The sequence below is a fragment of the Schistocerca cancellata genome, chromosome 8 (assembly GCF_023864275.1).
Source record: "Schistocerca cancellata isolate TAMUIC-IGC-003103 chromosome 8, iqSchCanc2.1, whole genome shotgun sequence".
NCBI classification, from domain to species: Eukaryota; Metazoa; Arthropoda; class Insecta; order Orthoptera; family Acrididae; genus Schistocerca; species Schistocerca cancellata.
The window spans coordinates 418,531,372-418,551,978 of record NC_064633.1 but is presented as its reverse complement, the minus strand read 5'-3'; the positions used below and the strand labels follow the sequence as shown (position 1 = coordinate 418,551,978).

The 20,607-nt window shown below is 38.3% G+C and overlaps 1 protein-coding gene across 1 annotated transcript in view; it reads right to left on the bottom strand.

Annotated features, from left to right (window-relative positions):
* Positions 1-20,607, bottom strand: part of LOC126094446 (putative helicase MOV-10) — a 474,995-nt gene that overhangs the window by 259,871 nt on the left and 194,517 nt on the right. The window contains exon 8 of the mRNA XM_049908818.1: positions 14,366-14,549. Within this exon, the coding sequence (XP_049764775.1) occupies positions 14,366-14,549 (184 nt within the window). The remainder of the gene's footprint in view (positions 1-14,365; positions 14,550-20,607) is intronic.

Here is a 20,607-nt window from a genome sequence, read left to right as displayed (position 1 = left end):
TATAAGTAGTTTACACTTCAACAGAAATGAAAACTGTTAAACTGTTGACTTCTTTAACAATCTCACAACAGTAGATTGGTTAGAAGATACAGGAAATCATTCATCAGAATGATAAATTATTTCACAGGGTGTTCCACAAGTATCCATTTTCAGGCCCACTTCTGTTTTTATTTCATTACACGTTTTACTTCAGATATAACAAACCATTCAGTTTTATTCACAGATGGCACATTAGTGCTCTTTGTGAGCAAAGAACAGAATATATTCCACAAAGCCTCATTGACACCCGAAACAGCTTAGGATATTGATTTGACCTAAATTCAATATTAAATAGATAGACATGACACAGACCTAACTGACACAGCTTAAAACTAAACAATCAAAACCAAGTAGTTCCAAATTGCATATAAAAATCGGAACTTAAGGAAGCACATTCTATCAAATTCCTCCAGATGTTTTTAGAAGGGAATTTATTGTAACCTTCTTGTGTGTTCTCGTGGTAAACAAGACAAACAGAGTTGCATTCACAGCGAAAGTACTGTCCTACTCAAGTGACTAGGACAGTAGAAAAACTATTTATCACAACTACTTTCGATATATTGTTAAGATATGGAATAATCTTTTGGGAGAATGCAGTTAGTGTGGATAGGACACTGTTACCATGTGTAATTTTAAGACTAGGGAATCATGTAACGGTTATTAGGGACCTACATACTTTAACTGTTCCATGTATTTATATTTCTCAACTGTTTACCTCTGTCTTTATTTCCACTAACATCTATGTTCTTGAATGTCTGGAAGTTCCTGTTGAATGTGGCAGCTCCTTCTTTTCAGAGGAACAGAAAAGCACGAGTTTTAGAGAAACTGAGGGAGATTTACTACATGAAAATGAAAATACTGAAAAATGTGACTACCAGTGTCCTGAAGACAGTTACATCTTCAATTATTAATTTGAACAGGAATATAAGGCTTTCCCAGGAAGTATTCTGCATTTTATTGTCATTGCCAACATTATCATAAAAATGTAGCAAAAATTTTACTGAATTTCTTGTAACGGGTGTTAGAATAAAAGGAGCCACAACAAGAGTAGCAAATTGATCACTAGACGAGTTTTGGTAGAATTTAAAATCAGTGATGTTAGCTTCACACAAAGATGCTTGCCGAATGAAACTCTGATACTTGGACAGTTAAAGCAAACATAAATTTTAATTAGCAGGATTTGAAAAAACTTTTACTGAACCAAAGAGTTAGATTTCTGGAGAAACAAGTATTGTTGTGTTAAACAACAGCCAAAGTCATCAGATCAGGGGAGGGGTGGGTGGGGGGTGGAAGAGTTAGGGGACAGACGTTATTTAGTGGTTAGATGAAGAACTTTGTCATGATGAAATAAAAACTAACTTGTATAGTGAATTAGTAGCAAAAAATTACCTGAAGCAGAAACTCTTAAGTACAGAAAACAGAGATGAACTAGAAAATTTCCTATGTGAATACAGTGATATTTTTGATGTTAAGGTAGGGAGAGTAAAAGGTTATCAATGTGGATTTAAATTAAAAGCCCATGCTCCATTATCGTTAAGTCCTATGCCGTACCAACATGTAAAAGAAAGATAGTAGAAAGTGAGATGCAAAAGTGGAGAATAGTGTAGAGAAGTAGATGTCAGTACAACAACCCTTTAGAGGTGGTATCTAAATGTGATTGAGGAATAAGACTTGTATAAGACACATGATATTTAAATAGGTATCTTGAAAGAAAGAGAAACAGACCATTAGAATACAGATGAATTGCTACACAAGTATGAAAATGTGACATTTATGACCGATCTTGACCTCACTTCCAGTTTTCACCACACTCACCTAGAATATGATTCCACAAAATGTACAGCATTTTTATATAATGGAAAAAACTTTCAGTATTGTGCTGTGCCGTTTGGTTTATACATTTCTGTAGCAGAATTTGTTAGGAGATTTGATTTTGTTTTGGGAAGGAAACGTTTTGAAAAGTTGACTATACATATAGATGATATTTTGTTATTGAGTAGAACTTCGGAAGAACATATGGACACCTTGAGAGAAATTAGGAAAAATATGAGACTAGGGGAAATGACATTAAAACTTGAAAGATGTACATTTGCTGTGAAACAATTAGAAGTCCTTGGTCACAGCATACTGAAGGGAGACTTTTGATTGATCAAGAAGAAATTGAAGCCACTGCAAAATTTTAAGAACCTAGGAATATGAAGGAATTACAGTAATTTTACAGATTAGTAGGCTTCTATAGGAAGTACATTAGAACCCACACATTAAATGCACTTTTTTTGAATAATCTTTTTACGAAAAGTATTATGTGGGTTACTGAAATTAAGAAACATTTGCATGACAGTATTATTTTATGTAGACCAGATTTATCTTTACCATTGTGCTTAATGACAGATAGTTGTGATACAGTATCAGGTGTATATCTGTTCAAGAAAAAGAGGTTACTGTAGTAACTGAACATCATTCAACTACACTTGCAAGTAGAACATCGCTAAAGCATGAAAAGAACTACTGTGTTTACCCAAGTATAAGATGACCCTCAATATAATCATTAAAAGCCAAATACATAGAACACAATCCCAATGTTGGCTTCACAAAGAAACTTCTGTCTGCTCAACACTCCTTTCCTCTCACTCATCATAGTTCTCAGCCAATTTGGGTCACTGTTCCTTCCTCAAACTTTCCGTAGTGCTTGTGATTCAGCAACAGTGAAACAAGGGCAATGCAACAACAGAAACTAATGCATAAATAAAATACTCCAAACACTATTAAGATCACAAACACTATTAAGTGCAATTCTTGAACTTCTGCTCCTCCCATGATTTAGTGACATCTGTTTGTACTGTCTGCACAATGGTCTTTCTGCTGTAATTTGTTCTCATGACAAAAATTACTGTCAGTTTGATGTGATTTATTTCATTAAAATCATCAGTTTCTCGAACCCATATAAAATATGCTTGTGGGTTTCGAATCAAGTAACGGTTTCTGCAGGACACCCTTGAACATTTCCTTACTTAAAAAGCAACATAAATATATGAATACAGTATCAATACATATATGAAAAATTTACTGCAAACCTGTTCTAATGCAATGACAGTTTGTAATATGATAGGATTTAATATTATTTCCTCAGTCGTTTCACAAAATTGTCAATTTTTAAGCAGACCAATAGATCGTTGTAGTGGCTAGCTCATAATTTCTGGTGTATAGCTTGCACTAGTGGTACAAGACAAATATCACACCTTTGTTCGAGCATGTAAGCTTTACCATGGAAGAATTATGTGGTAGGCAGTTTACTTAAAACAATCTGACTATACTGTTCAGTGTATTACAGGAAAGGAAAATGTAATTTCGGGGAAAGGAAAATGTAATTTCAAAGTTATTTTTGTCTGAAAGGAGTACAAGATGAAAAAGAAACCAGTAGCATTTGCAATCAGTTCAGAAGAAATCAAACGATGATGATCATTGGAAACCTGTAAAAGCCTATTTAGGAAACAAGGGATACAAAAAAGTACAAGCCTACTATTAAACTCATATAGCTATTTTGTTTTGTAGACACAGCCTGGACAGTTGACACTTGGAAAGTCTGTTGGCCAGACCAATATACTGACTCCGTTATAAGATAAATTCATGAATGTTTTGGACATTATGGTTTGTTGAAGTGTATTCAGAAAATTCAGGAGAACATTTTTCACAATAGTGCCAGAAGAGTACAAAAGTTTCTTGCTAGTTGCGCCAGATGCCAAAGAGTAAAGATTATTTGCAAACTGTTGTACCTAATAAAGAAATGGACTTAGTTGGCACTGACTTTTTTTGAAAACTGCCAAGAGCTCAAGGTGGTTTCCAATATATATTTGTCATGGTAGAATCTTAAAATACGTAAAACTATACCCTTTGAAGAATGCAAGCAGAAGGAAATCATTACTAAAATAACACAGGACTTTTTTCACACAGTATGTATACCAACAGCAGTTTTACCTGGTAATGGTTGTCAATTCACATCAAAAGTATGGAAGGAATTTACTGAAGACTGCAACATAAAACATTTACTCATACCCACTTACTCACCAAGCTCTATCCCAACTGACGTAAGACAAATCAACCATATATGTAGAACCTATTGCAGTAAGTATTGTTCATATAGGTTAGAATACATTAGTAGTTTTGAAACAGTGTTATGAAAAGGAAAGTTGCTACTCACCATATAGCGGAGATCGTGAGTCACAGATAGGCACAACAAAAAGACTGCTCCAAATAAAGCTTCCCGCTCATAAAGCCTTCGTCAAAAATAGACGGCAGACACACACACACACACACACACACACACACACACACACACACACACACACACACACAAATGAAACTCACACACACAACTGCAGTCTAAAGGACTATAGCAACACTGAGAGCAGCAGCGCCATGGCATGATGGGAGTGGCGACTGGGTGGGGACAAGGAGGAGGCTGGGGCGGGCATGAGGATGGATAGTAGAGTAGGGTTGGCGGACAGGGCAGTGCTACTAGGGAGCACGCAGCAATGAGATGGAGAGGGTAGGGCAACTATGTGCAGTTGAGAGGTTAGATGGATGGCATGGGAGAGGGGGTAGTGGAACAGGAGAGAAGTAAAAAGACTGAGTGTGAAGGTGGAATGAAGGCTGTATAGTGCTTGAATGGGAACAGGGAGGCTAGATGGGTCAGGACAATGACTAATGAAGGTTGAGGATAGGAGGGTTACAAGAATGTAGGCTATATTGCAGGGAAAGTTCCCACCTACGAGGTTCAGAAAAGCTGGTGCTCATGGGAAGGATCCATGTGGCACAGACTGTGGAGCAGTCATTAAAATGAAGTATACCATGTGTGGCAGCATGCTATTCATGCGGATAGACAGCTTGTTGGATGTCATGCCCATGTAGAATGCAGCACAGTGGTTGCAGCTTGGTTTGTAGATCATGTGACTGGTTTCACAGGTAGTCCTGCCATTGATGGGATAGGTGATGTTTGTGATCACACTGGAGTAAGTGGTGGTGGGAGCATGTATGGGACAGGTTGCATGTGGGTCTATTACAGGGGTACAAGCCATGAATTCAGGGGTTGGGAGTAGGTGTTGTTCATGGATGGATGAGTATATTGTGTAGGTTCGGCGGATAGTGGAATACCACTGTGGGAGGGGTGGGAAGGATAGTGGGCAAAACGATGACAGCGGGTATTCAGAGCTTAGGACACGTGAAGTAGTCAGCCAATAGCAACATCACTGTTAAGTAGCGCAAATGCACAAACAGAAAAAGTTAATGGTTTAAATTAATATACATAATGTTGTTACATGAAACACAAAGCTTTCACATATAATATTGGACTGTAAGATTAATACGCTGCAAGAGAAGCTAAGCTTTCACATACAATGTTGGTCTTTTATGCGCATATTACAATTTAAGATATATCACACAAATGTGATTGTAAAATTTTTAATAACGACTTAAATGTCTGATCTTCTGGGCTCGAAATTCATCTAAATGGCTCGTCATCAAAGAGTTGATTTTTAAATGAGAGTCAAACACTCTGTGATTTAAGAAATTCATCGTACATTATCGCACATAGCCCCGTTGTAACTGCCAGAATGGTACTTTGATGGTAATGCTTTTCAAACGCCCATTCGGAATATTTTCCCGTGACCTGTTAGAAATAGGTTCGTTTCTGCAGTTGCCAGAGAGCGCCAGATGACAGGCCACTGAGCTTGCGCAGCTACGATGTCACAAGGAGCCCGTATGTTCATACATGTAAAACATTAAAAGATTGTACATTATGTCATAGAAGAAACAAAACATCAGAGGATACTCAAAGAGCATCGGAATTTCGATACCCATACTAAAATGTCCACATTTAAAGTGCACATTTATATGTCCATATTCCCAGTTAAGTAGGCCACGACCTGATATTAAGCTTTTCAATGTGGTGTTCGGGATGTAAATTTTCTTGGACTACCAGTACTGTGTTATCTCACGTTTGGTTCTTTATTATGGCATAATGCTATACGTGCTAGAGGTTGAAATCGTGTTCTTGAAATGCAGCAAACAGTATGTGGAATTAAAAAGAAAATTTCTTTAGCAAACCGGCAAAAATAACTTCATTGTTCTGCAAGGCAATTAATGCTTCACTGTCAGAAAGGTGGAAATCAGAAACCTGTTTTGTTTTCATTTGATGTGAGAGTAGTAAACGAAGAGGAAACAGCAAAATCACTAAATGTAAACACGGGTCACATGGAGATTACCCACTACCCCACTGTAACTCTGCTTTGCACACATCAACCCCGGATGTACGATATTTCCGAACCGGTGGAATACCCCGGCACTCCCTCGAGTGTTTGAGATAGGACGTCAAAAATTAAAAAAAAATCGAATCTTCAAAAATATGTTCATTTTGTAGCGCACATCTTTCTGAAGACTCTGATGCATAAAACATGAGTGTTCGAGGAAATGTAAGACATGTTATTTGGTCTAAAGTGTGCCGAAGGGCAGTGCCTCGCCTCCTCACACAGCATTCTTCAATCGTACGTCAGTGTGCTTTGCTCTGTGGAATTTTATATTTTGTAATGGATGCCATCAAACCATATTCAGGACAGTGGAAATTAAAATGTGCTGTGGTGCCTCTCCTGCTTACAATTGGCCGGTTTGAAATCGTGTCCCTCTTCAGAAAATTTGCACTCTTTATTCCCTATCAGCTAACAACTTGCTGCCCTGTGTACATAAAATTAAATATAGGATACATAAACCCAGTAAAGACACGAGACAAGCAAGACAATACACATTTCTTCAATCCTTAGCTCCTAGAATTTTTTTCTCTTTAATCTTGCTACAGCTTTACATGGCGTGCTTTCCTTTCTGCGAAAGAATCTATTACCTCATCAAAGTTCGTGAAATATTTTGCTACATGAAAAGTCGAAATGTCATTGTCTCATACTGAAAAAGCTGTTAATGCAAATAGGACCCAAGACTGGTGTGGTTTCCCGATCTGATTACGTCTATTTTGTCACTCTCTGCTAGATACAATGAAATAGGCCTTTCTAATACTGCAGCAATTGTAACACACACCAAATTAACGAGACTGTTTTGGCACAAACGGTCTTTTTTGTAACGAGAGAATATAATTCACAACGTACCAATATCAAGTGCCTATTAGGCCAGGTAGGTAGGTAGGTTAGAAAATTTAAAAAGGGAAATGGATAGATTAAAGTTAGATATAGTGGGAATTAGTGAAGTTCGGTGGCAGGAGGAACAAGACTTTTGGTCAGGTGAATACAGGGTTATAAATACAAAATCAAATAGGGGTAAAGCAGGAGTAGGTTTAATAATGAATAAAAAAACAGGAGTGCAGGTAAGCTACTACAAACAGCATAGTGAACGCATTATTGAGGCCAAGATAGACACGAAGCCCATGCCTACTACAGCAGTAAAATTTTATATGCCAACTAGCTCTGCACATGATGAAGAAATTTATGAAATGTATGATGAGATAAAAGAAATTATTCAGGTAGTGAAGGGAGACGAAAATTTAATAGTCATGGGTGACTGGAATTCAAGAGTAGGAAAAGGGAGAGAAGGAAACACAGTAGGTGAACATGGATTGGGGCTAAGAAATGAAAGAGGAAGCTGCCTGGTAGAATTTTGCACTGAGCATAACTTAATCACAGCTAACACTTGGTTCAAGAATCATAAAAGAAGGTTTATACATGGAAGAATCCCGGAGATACTAAAAGGTATCAGATAGATTATATAATGGTAAGACAGAGATTTAGGAACCAGGTTTTAAATGGTAAGACATTTCCAGGGGCAGATGTGGACTCTGACCACAATCTATTGGTTATGAACTGTAGATTAAAACTGAAGAAACTGCAAAAAGGTGAGAATTTCAGGAGATGGGACCTGGATAAACTGAAAGAACCAGAGATTGTAAAGGGGTTTCAGGGAGAGCATAAGGGAACAATTGAGAGGAATGGGGGAAAGAAATAGAGTAGAAGAAGAATGGGTAGCTCTGAGGGATGAAGTAGTGAAGGCAGCAGAGGATCAAGTAGGTAAAAAGACGAGGGTTAGTAGAAATCCTTGGGTAACAGAAGAAATATTGAATTTAATTGATGAAAGGAGAAAATATAAAAATGCAGTAAATGAAGCAGGCAAAAAGGAATACAAACGTCTCAAAAATGAGATCGACAGGAAGTGCAAAATGGCTAAGCAGGGATGGCTAGAGGACAAATGTAAGGATGTAGAGGCTTATCTCACTAGTGGTAAGATAGATACTGCCTACAGGAAAATTAAGGAGACCTTTGGAGAAAAGAGAACCACTCGTATGAATATCAAGAGCTCAGATAGAAACCCAGTTCTAAGCAAAGAAGGGAAAGCAGAAAGGTGGAAAGAGTATATAGAGGGTCTATACAGGGGCAATGTACTTGAGGACAAAATTATGGAAATGGAAGAGAATGTAGATGAAGATGAAATGGGAGATACGATACTGTGTGAAGAGTTTGACAGAGCACTGAAAGACCTGAGTCGAAACAAGGCCCCGGGAGTAGACAACATTCCATTAGAACTACTGACGGCCTTGGGAGAGCCAGTCCTGACAAAACTCTACCATTTGTTGAGCAAGATGTATGAGACATGCAAAATACCCTAAGACTTCACGAAGAATATAATAATTCCAGTCCCAAAGAAAGCAGGTGTTGACAGATGTGAAAATTACCAAACTATCAGTTTAATAAGTCACAGCTGCAAAATACAAACGCGAATTCTTTACAGATGAATGGAAAAACTGATAGAAGCCGACCTCGGGGAAGATCAGTTTGTATTCTGTAGAAATACTGGAACACGTGAGGCAATACTGACTTTACGACTTATCGTAGAAGAAAGATTAAGGAAAGGCAAACCTACGTTTCTAGCATTTGTAGACTTAGAGAAAGCTTTTGACAATGTTGACTGGAATACTCTCTTTCAAATTCTAAAGATGTCAGGGATAAAATACAGGGAGCAAAAGGCTATTTACAATTTCTACAGAAACCAGATGGCAGTTATAAGAGTCGAGGGGCATGAAAGGGAAGCAGTGGTTGGGAAGGGAATGAGACAGGGTTGTAGCCTCTCCCTGATGATATTCAATCTGTATATTGAACAAGCAGTGAAGGAAACAAAAGAAAAATTTGGAGTAGGTATTAAAATCCATCGAGAAGAAATAAAAACTTTGAGGTTCGCCGATGACATTGAAATTCTTTCAGAGACAGCAAAGGACTTGGAAGAGCAGTTGAACGGAATGGACAGTGTCTTGAAAGGAGGATATAAGATGAACATCAACAAAAGGAAAACGAGGATAATGGAATGCAGTCTAATTAAGTTGGGTGATGCTGAGGGAATAAGATTAGGAAATGAGACACTTAAATTAGTAAAGGAGTTTTGCTATTTGGGGAGCAAAATAACTGATGATGGTCGAAGTAGAGAAGATATAAAATGTAGACTGGCAATGGCAAGGAAAGCATTTCTGAAGAAGAGAAATTTGTTAACATCGAGTATAGATTTAAGTGTCAGGAAGTCGTTTCTGAAAGTATTTGTATGGAGTGTAGCCATGTACGGAAGTGAAACATGGACGATAAATAGTTTAGAAAGAAGAAAATAGATGCTTTCGAAATGTGGTGCTACAGAAGAATACTGAAGATTAGATGGGTAGATCACATAACTAATGAGGAGGTACTGAACAGAATTGGGGAGAAGAGGAGATTGTGGCACAACTTGACAAGAAGAAGGGACCGGTTGGTAGGACATGTTCTGAGGCATCAAGGGATCACAAATTTAGCATTGGAGGGCAGCGTGGAGGGTAAAAATCGTAGAGGGAGACCAAGAGATGAATAAACTAAGCAGATTCAGAAGGATGTAGGTTGCAGTAAGTACTGGGAGATGAAGAAACTTGCACAGTATAGGGTGGCGTGGAGAGCTGCATCAAACCAGTCTCAGGACTGAAGACCACAACAACAACAACATTAGGCCTACTACAAGCAAAAAGCCTTACGTTATGAAGTAGTTTTACACTTCATTCATACGCTCCAGTTTCTCAAGTATGAGATCGAAAAGTAGTAGTACGAAATTTTTATACAAACTTGGAATTGTCGTATTGTTCCATAATTTTGTTCCTACCAATGTCAAAGGTTATTTGCAGGTTAAGTCCACTAACTCTGCCAGCATCGCCGGTTTAGTTATCCCACGATTATTCTCCGGTTAGGCATTGCTACATGTTCATACAACGCGTATTCCGCGTTTCTTCCAGAATAGAATTTAAAGCGGCTCCTAGCTGGGGACTGTACAACTGGCCCTTACTAGTATAGCGATCTGCCCAAAAATTTTCTGTCAAAATTTAATTTTCTTAGATACACCGAGCAGGTAATACGTAATCTTTCTTACCTGTTATTCGTTTATTTCCACTCCTGTAGTCTGAATCTATGGATTTAGCTAGTAATTATAACAAAGCTCATCATTCGCAAACCCAATCAGCCACAGAATCAGACAGCGGTTGCCATTCACCCGTTCGGCATTACTCCTCTCAGCTCGTATAGCCCCTTTTGTCTGTAGGAAGCTTTGTTTCTACATGCGACGAGGATTCCCCTGACAGAGACATCATGTACACTATGCACACATTCACAAATCAACTTCGATTGATTCAGAAATCAACTTAGAATGTGTTCAGAAATGTTTAAAAACTGACAGGGATGCGTTTCAAAGTCATATGAATAATCAATAGACTAACATGCGCTGGATGCTAATCGCTTTGTGAAACAAGGTTTTTTCACTCAATAGTATGAATTTGCCCCCCACCCCGTCCTAGAACTGGGCCTGCTGTGCATGCAAGAATCTAGCAGCTTGGGCACTCCAGTAAAATTTTTCCCGGTAGCACCTAGCTGCTTGCTGCCACTGCTTATTACGCAACAGCCACATTTTTGTAGCCAGAAGCGGGAGAAGGTACTACTCAATTGCGCATGCACATGATCCTGCTCGTAACTGCTAAAACGAATCTAATGTAAACAGTTGTGACATCACGTTCAATGGAGGCAATGTGTTGTTACGGAACTTTGCATAGTCTTCCTAAAGCCTTTGACACATTTTGCTGTTGGCAGACGCTTTTATGAGCACTGTGTTTTGTTGCTGTATATGGCACATTTCCTTTGCAATTTAAGTTTTATTTTCGTTTTTTCTCTCATTCATGTTTTATTGTTGCAGTATTATTCTGAAATAGCGGTATTCAATAATATCCTTTGTTAGAGTATCCGTTCTTGCCAGTCAAAATTACAGAAATTTAACTGAAAACAAAAACAATGAAAACTTTCCGGGAATTCTAAAAAATTCCCGGGTTTTTCCCGGTTTTCTCCCGGATGAAAAAATTCCCGGGTTATTCCCGGATCTCCTGGTTGTCCCGGGTCGTATACACCCTGTTGATATAAGTGTATACTGAAATCACTATTGTCCGTTGGTGATACTTATTTTGTAAGCAGAGGCTTAGAATTTCTGTACTGATGCATAATTAATGTCTTTATTGATGCATTCAGACACAGAGAAGAAGTTTTATGTGTTGCATTAGGTATGGTCACAGCCCCTAGTACTTCACGCTATCCCTGTGTTTGATTTTTTTTAAATAGTCATTCCAGTGTAAATGTTAGTTTTGTGAGTGTGAGAGTGACAGTGACAATGATAATCAGACTATGTTGAAGGGAAACTAAAGGAAAATAAGGAGATACAACAGCTGACAAGAATGCTGATTGTATGGATGCAAATGTACTTATGTGCATTGCAAATGGGAAAATGATAACTGCTTCTATGGGCCTTTCAGAGCTCTGTGTACACATACAAAACTATTAGATTCTCTGGCAGAAGCATTCAAATTACATTTTTGTGACACAATCCATCATAGCATTACATGTATATGGAATCAAACATTGCACTGATGATTACATGAATTCACAAAGTTGTAAGGTAACAGGGGATAATATGGAACTCTTTCAAGTAGTTTAAAATTTAAAGCACGGCAGCAGAGATAATATGCTGGGCAAAAATAGACCGGAAAATATTTGTTTGTGTTTTGATGGACGTTGTAGTTCCGTTGGATAGTGTTTTGGTTTTCTTTTAATTGCAACGAATTATATAAGTGTGGTGATAATTTGTAAAATTATATAATGTATTTAGATTTAAGTATTTAAATATTATAAAATACTGTAAATGAATTGCGGCCATGTTTAGCAATTATTTTGACTACTGTGGTGTCATGTGACCCGACTCAGGACTGTGGATGTGAGCGGGAAAATCGAGGTCTTTGGTGGTTGGCCGTTGTGGTGGCGGGTTGGGAACGGCAAAGTGCCGTGAGTGCAAGCATGGACGCCAGTGTATGCGAAGGAACAAAGTGAAAGTGTGTGGGTGTGAGACAAACAGTGTACGAATTGCACAGATTATTATCTGTGAACTTAAAAATGCATGGCCACAACGTTAAAGTGTTTCTTTTGAATAAATAAGTTTCAATCTGAACGTGTATAGTTCAATTCACTGCTCTTCAATAGCCAGCCAATATCAGACTCAATAATAGGGGCGCAAATGCAACCGTTTACTATTAACCCCCTTTATAGATGAGCCACGCAAAAAATAGGTAGTAAACGAGGCCGAGTTCAGTTGCAAAGTTATATAAATTGATCAAGGATTTTTAGTTGCAAGAACATTGATGTACAAAACCATGCAGAAGCCACCCATTTAATAATACACTGGCCAACATTCACTTCTAAACATATGAGATTTTCTGAGTGTTAATGAATATATCTGTACAAAATTCTATTTTTCATTACAGACAAGTCAGAAAACAAATGAAGAAACTTCTCTAAACAGAACTTCTTGAAATGCACAGAAACACAATAGCTTGGAAACACATACAGATGGCTCACAGAAGCATACTGCAATGGACGAGATATGAGACTAGCGTTAGCATGTAGTAGAAGTCTATCTGAAACAAACTTCTCAAATAAAACTGTACATTCCTTTCCTAACATATGGTTAAACATTCCTAGTTGTTAGCATGATAAATCAATTTTACACTTACAAATAGTTTGCATGGGATTCATACATTTTGAGGAAACTTCTTGGTCTAAGTTTCAGCAAACTCTCTTGTACTAGGCTTTAACTATGAAAATAAATAAAAAGCATTGATTCAACCAATGTACACATCAAGACTACAAGTTTCCATTTGTATTCATCAAGATCAAGAAAAACTGGATGTGAAAGAAGTCAGGCAAGGAGATTCCATATTGCTAAAACTAAACTCATCAGACCTAGTGCACATTCTCAGATCCTTAAATTGGATACCAATGAAGAAATACATGTTAATGGAAGATATCTGCACCCTTTCCTTTTGCTGATGACTGTACAGCTTGCCACTAGTGCAGATAAACTTCAACAAGTAATGGAAGCACTTAACGCATCAAGTTTTAAAGTAGGACTGACATTGATTTTTATAATGAGATTAAACAAAACAGAAAAAGGTTACAGAACCATTTGATGAGTTTTTGTATTCAGGGTAGTTTAAGACAATAACTGTGTGGGCTGTAAAAGGAATAAACAGAAGAGTACAGAAAACATTGAGTGCTTTTCGTGGATGACATATGGCTTTGAAACCTAAGCTTAAAGTATGGTGGAAATGTTGAATTTACAAACGGTGTGCATCTTCAGTTTTGATGTATTACATTGAGGCATGTACTTTTTATAGAAAGTAAACTGCATACTGCTTAGAGCAAACAATGGAGAGAGAGAACATGTGAATTTCTAGGAGAGAAACCAAATAAAAAAACAGATCAGGGGACAAACTGCAGTACTAGATGCGTTAAAGTTGTGATAAAATAGAGATGGGTGGTAAACATATCCAGGTGACTGGAACCATGAGATAAAGAAAGGCTGAGATGAAGGCCTAATGGAAAGCAGGTAGAAGACATTTGAATGCATGCTGGAATAGCATGGAGGTATACTGCTGACGACCCTGAGCATAGAAAAAATTAGAACAAGCCTTTATACTACAGTGGTTGTTTATCCAACAGCAGTTGTTTAATTTCTGCAGATGATTTAAATCACTGAAGAACCAGCTGTCATTCTCTATTGCACTTCAGCTTTCATCTCCGATTGCAGTCTCTGTACCGAGAAATGACGCTAACTTTGACATTACACCTCTGAGTAGCCTTGGTCAATATTATATCAAAGAAATCAATGTTAAAAACTCCATTAGTGTGTATACTGCAGTGTTAACAATTCTGATAAACAACATAATGTGACACAAAAATATTACCTTCAATATGCATAATTTTTTATTGGGGTGCAACGTCATTGTTTCCTCTTCACGATCATACTTGTGTATATCTATGAGCATTTGATGTTCTTCCATATGGAGTAGATACTTCATGAATTGACTGTAGTTTTCTTTGTTCAGATTTGGAATAAACTTGCCCTTCCCGGTTTTCTTCAACATTCCTCTGAAAGTAAAATATACGAATTACAGCAGCTCAATGTGACATCATACATAAAAAGTGATATACAAGTGGTGTCCATTACACATGTAACATAACACATTTGCCGAACTAATGAAATGAATGAGGTGACCAGTGTAGGATGTAGGTCACGTAACTCAGCCAAAGAGAATTCATTTCTCTCTAATCATATTATTTCTCTGATTTAATGCTCTAAACTTAGCTAGTGTAAGCACAAATAGTGCTAAGTAATACAGTGGCAAGCCTGGAAATCAAACCCTGGTCTCCTACTTATTAGGCAGGGGTGTTAGCCACAAAGTCACCTTGTCAAAGCGGTTCTGCCCGCATCTATTTTAAAGTCTCACGACCGGAATTGTCAAGGCTTTCCATGTTCTGGAATAGCACCTCAGTATCGAATGTAGAAGGGGGATCCAGCCTGCAACCCAGGTCCAGGTATTTATACAAATAAAATGACACAATTTTAGAGACTATACTGGTCTTATGTAGATATGACTTTATATATACAGAATGAACCAGTGAGAGAAAAAAACCAAGGCTGGGAATCGAACGCATGCCTTCTGCTTACTAGGTAGCTGCATTAGCCACAAAGTCTCCTTAGTGAAGTGGTTTCACAAACTGCACAGATTAGCCTGGTATGCCTCCTTCCTTGATCTTCTGCTTACTAGACAGGTGCATAAGCCACTAAGCCTCCTTAGCAAAGTGGTTTCACAACTGCATACGAGGTGCGGCTAGAAAAAAACCAGACTGATGCTGGAAAAAACATTTATTTACAATTATTTACAATTTCATGTTATCTCCTTCAATGTACTCTCCTCCTCGGTCTCTACACCGCTCCATACGAATTTTCCAGTGTTCATAGCAATGCTGCAGATCATTTTCGGTAAGTCCATACATTACTTCCATCGCTTTTTCTTTTACTGCTTCAACAGTCTCAAATCTAGTTCCTTTCAAAGCTGACTTGACTTTAGGGAAAAGAAAAAAGTCACAGGGGGCCAAATCAGGTGAGTAGGGTGGATGATCTAAGATGGGAATGTTGTGTTTTGCCAAAAACGTCTTCACTGACAACGCACTGTGAGCTGGGGCATTGTCTTGGTGAAGGATCCATGACTTTTTTCTCCACAAATCGTTCCGTTTTCTCCGTACTCGCTCATGTAGGGTAGCCAGGACGCTAATGTAGTAATGCTGATTCACTGTTTGTCCCTCTGGTACCCAATCAATGTGCACAATCCCTTTGATGTCAAAAAAAACAATCATCATTGCCTTGGATTTCGATTTTGAAATTCGTGCTTTTTTTTGTCGTGGAGAACCAGGAGTTTTCCAATGCATCGATTGGCGTTTAGTTTCGGGATCATAAGTAAAAAACCACGATTCATCGCAAGTAATAACATTTTGTAAGAAGGTGGGATCACTTTCAACGTTTTCCAGGATGTCAGAACAAATCATTCTTCGGCGTTCCTTCTGTTCAATTGTGAGACACTTTGGAACCATTTTTGAACACACTTTGTTCATGTTGAAACTTTCATGAAGAATCTGCCTAACACTTTCCTTGTCAACTCCTGTTAACTCAGACACTGCTCTGATTGTTAAACGGCGATCTTGCCGAACAAGTTTACCGATTTTTTCAATGTTTGCATCAGTTTTTGCTGACAATAGTCTGCCAGTGCGAGTGTCATCACTGGTGTCTTCGCGGCCATCTTTAAATCGTTTAAACCACTCAAACACTTGTTTTCGCGATAAACAATCATCGCCGTACACTTGTTGTAACATTACAAACGTTTCACTTCCAGATTTTCATAGTTTGAAACAAAATTTGATGTTAACATGCTGTTCTTTCTGTACACTCAACGTTTTCCGACACACAGACAAAACGTCAACTACTTAAAACAGACGCCATGGGCAGACTGAGTGCAGGAGGCAGATGAAACTCGAGCAGTAGGCGGAGCGAGAGTCACGTGACAGGCCACGCGACTTTCAGCCTTATTGCATTCGTTTTATTGTTTCACCAGTACTAGTCCGGTTTTTTTCTAGCCACACCTCGTACATTACCCTAGCATGCCTCCTTCCTTGATCCAAATTCTCACAGCCATCCTGTCTACTTTAAGTAGACTAGGATGTTCAAGTAATAGAAACAGGTGCAGCATATCATCTTCATGAGATGAATTCATAGGGTTCAACCATGGGCCCATTACTGTTCTTGTTCTTACATTAATGACTACCATTTTATTTGAAGCTGGAGGCAGAATTAATCCTTATTGTCAAATGGAGCAAAGAAGAATCTTTAGAAAAACAGTAAGTGATGTTTTTAATAAAAGTATTATTTGGCTGTGTACAAATTGACTGGTTTAAACTTTGAAAAGAATGTAACTCATCCAGTTTTGTCTTGTCAAATGTACTGAAGTGCCAAAAAAACTGGTATAGGCACGTGTATTCAAATACAGACACATGTAAACTGTCTCATTACTGCACTGCAGTTGGCAATGCCTATATAAGACAACAAGGGTCTGGCACAGTTCTCAGATCAGTTATTGATGTACAATGGTAGGTTGTCAAGATTTAAGTGAGTTTGAACATGGTATTATAGTCTGCACACTAGTGATGGGACACAGAATCTCCGAGGCAGCGATGAAGCGGGGTTCTCTATCTCTGTCTAATCTCCAACATCGCTGTGGCTGGAAAAAGAGATTGTGCAAGAACAGGATCAACGATGACTGAAGAGAATCATTCAACGTGACAGAAGTGCAACCCTTCTGCAGATTGCTGCAGATTTCAAAGGTGGGCCATCAACAAGTGTCAGCATGCAAACCATTCAACAAAACATCATCGATATGTGTTTCCAGAGCCGAAGGCCCACTCGTGAGCCCTTAATGACTGCATGACACAAAAGCTTTATGCCACGCCTGGAAGCGTCAACACTGACATTAGACTGTCAATGACTGGAAATATGTTGTCTAGTCAGACAAATCTCTTTTCAAGTTATATGGAGGGGATGGACGTGTATGGGTATGGAGACAACCTCAGGAATCCATGTATCCTGAATGTCAGCAGGGGACTATTCAAGCTGGTGGAGGCTCTGTAATTGTGTGGGGCGTGTGTAGTTGATGTGATACAGGACCCCCGATACGTTTAGATATGACTCTGACATGTGGCACATACATAAGCATCCTGTCTGATCATCTGCATCCATTCATGTCCATTGCGCATTCCGGCAGACGTGGGCAATTCCAGCAGGACAATGCGACACCCCACATTCCAGAATTGCTACAAAGTGGCTACAGGAACACCCTTCTAAGTTTAAACACTTCCACTGGCCACCAAACTCCCCAGACATGAACATAATTGAGCATATCTGGGGTGCCTTGCAAGATGCTGTTCAGAGGAGATCTCCAGCCCCTCATACTCTTACGGATTTAAGGACAGCCCTGCTGGATACACAGTGCCAATTCACTCCAGCACTATTTCAGGTTAGTCAAGTCCATGCCATGTCACGTTGCAGGATTTCTGCGTGCTTGCAGGGGACCTACACGATATTTGGCAGGTGTACCAGTTTCTTTGGCTCTTCAGAGTAAAGGCCACCCTCTATTAACTTAATTAATAAATGGGGTAGAAAGTTGTAATTGATTGGGTGCACATGTTGGGAAAAGCTTAAACTGGAAAAACAATGTAGTAGCCCTGCTAAAACATTTAGATGAGGATACTTTTGCCAAATGAATAATTCACAACTTTGGAGACACACAAATCAATCAGTTTAGGGTTTTGGCATTGTTACATAGGGTTTAACAAAACAATGCCAATAACTTTGAGATGTTGTGGAGGGTGTCTTCAGGAACAAACTGAGGATATGTATCCCAGTCAAACAACACCCAAAAGTGCCACAGTACATCAAAGCTGCAGGAGCCATCAGCTGCCACTAGGCCATCCTTTCGACAGCAAACATGAATCTGAACACCGACAAGGGTGTCTTGAGGAACAAACTGAGGATATGTATCCCAGTCAAAGAACACCCAAAATATGCCCACACCTCTCGAGACAAGTTTGTATCAATACACAGACGTGAGAATTCTACCAAATTTTACTACCAATAGCAGTCATTGGCACCTTCAACTTAAACATTACGTAGTGTTGTTGGATGAAATGCCTGAAAATGGCTTCAATTTCTCTCTCAAGACATCCTTCACTATTCCTCAAAGTCTTACATTAATTAATTTGCATATTTTCGTTTACTAATGTCCACAGCATAATATTCTGAGGAACTCCTCACTTGGGCAAAAAGTATTCATCACATACAAGAAAGTAAAAGGAATTGGTAATATGAATAACATCCTAACAGTACACTGATTTAATGATTAAGTGTGCTGCAAACAATACATTTCAGTTTTAGAATAACAGAGATTTTCACAAATACAGTACCAGAAGCAAAAAGGATCTGAATTTCCCTCTAGTGAATGTAGCTTTGCACAGATAAAAGTGAAATGCACAATTACAAAACTATTCCATGATCTGTCCCTGGAATTAAAATATCTGATGTGCAGCAGAAGTCTTTTTAAATGCAAATTAATATTGTTTCTCTTTTACATCTATTTCTGAATATAAATAAGAAACCTATTGCAAACCTGTAAAAGGCCAGTATGCAGATATATATTATTTTTTTCCCCAAGCTTCCATTCAACAGGCCACGAGTGTAACTCTAACACTACGAAAAAAGCTACAAATATACAGTAAAAAAGTGCGCTTGTGACAATTGGGAAGATGAAATAACAGAGCTAAATTAACAAATTGTAGGCCTACAATCCACAACCAATACCTTAAGAAGAGACATCGACTCAGTGAAGAAAGAAAACTGGGGACTATAATCCAAACAAAAACCAAATAAAGCAGCGCAAGACAAATGTGATAAATCATTTGAGTGGATAAAATTGACGCATAAAAGTAATTTTTTATCCACAAAAAGGTCAACAAAATCTGCAAAAACTGTTACATTCATAAACAGTAACAAACATTATGTTCTGCAAAGTGACTGTGATAGTGACTGTACTACAAATAAGCACAATTTGAAAACAAATGAACCTTTCAGAAATAATGTCAACAAGAAACATGGATCATCAAGATGAAAGAGTAGTGTACTTTTCCTAGCAGATAGCAATGGCGAAAGGCTATCTCATATTTTCCGAGAGAAAAATTGACATAACAGTGACTGGAGCAGTGAAACCTGGAAAAGGAACCAGACATGTTGTGGACACTGATTTTCAAAAGTAAATAACACAAGATACTGACTTTATCATTGAATGTTGTAGCTAAAAATGAAGCAGAGGTTTGTGTGCAAAACTTACGTAAATTTCTAGATGTGAATAAATCTAGAAACACTATAGTTTATAGTGCTTTGAGAATTTTGGCATAAATTCTCAAACTACTTGGCCTTCCACTGTCTCAAACACATGATAGTTTAGATGTGAGTGGGAGAAAGGAACCCTGTCTACTGCACGTCACCTGTCTGTGTGTGTAGGTCCGAAGTTTATCATGAGAAGACGGTAGACACGGCAGTCGAACGGCACCAACAAGTATTTCTCGGTCATGCCGTGGAAGTTATAATGAAAGCACACAGCAGAACCAAGGAACTTCTGTGTTAGTATGTGCTGTTTTATAACTGTGACTATTGTTAGTGACGAAAAAACAATGGAGTTGAAAAAAGATTTTTAGTAACTTTTAACTTCAACTTGCTAGAGGCAAGACAGGTGTATGATTCCTGTATAATAGAGTCATAGTTATCAAACCAACTCTGTTGTAAATGAAACTTTTTTCTAATGTGAGATGACATGGCTGACTTACAAGAAGTCAATTGTTCATGTGAGAAGTGTGAATTTTGTTCTTTGTGGAAGTTCAAATATACTGATAGTCATTGAAAAGTATTCTTCGAATACCTCATTATCTCACAAAGAGAGAGAGAGAGTCTTAAAGGTTCCTGTGACTAGCATCATTCTTCAGAGAAGAAGTTTGTAGAGGTTCCAGAAGCCGGCTATCCAGAGAAGAAGTTTGGATGCGCATTCCC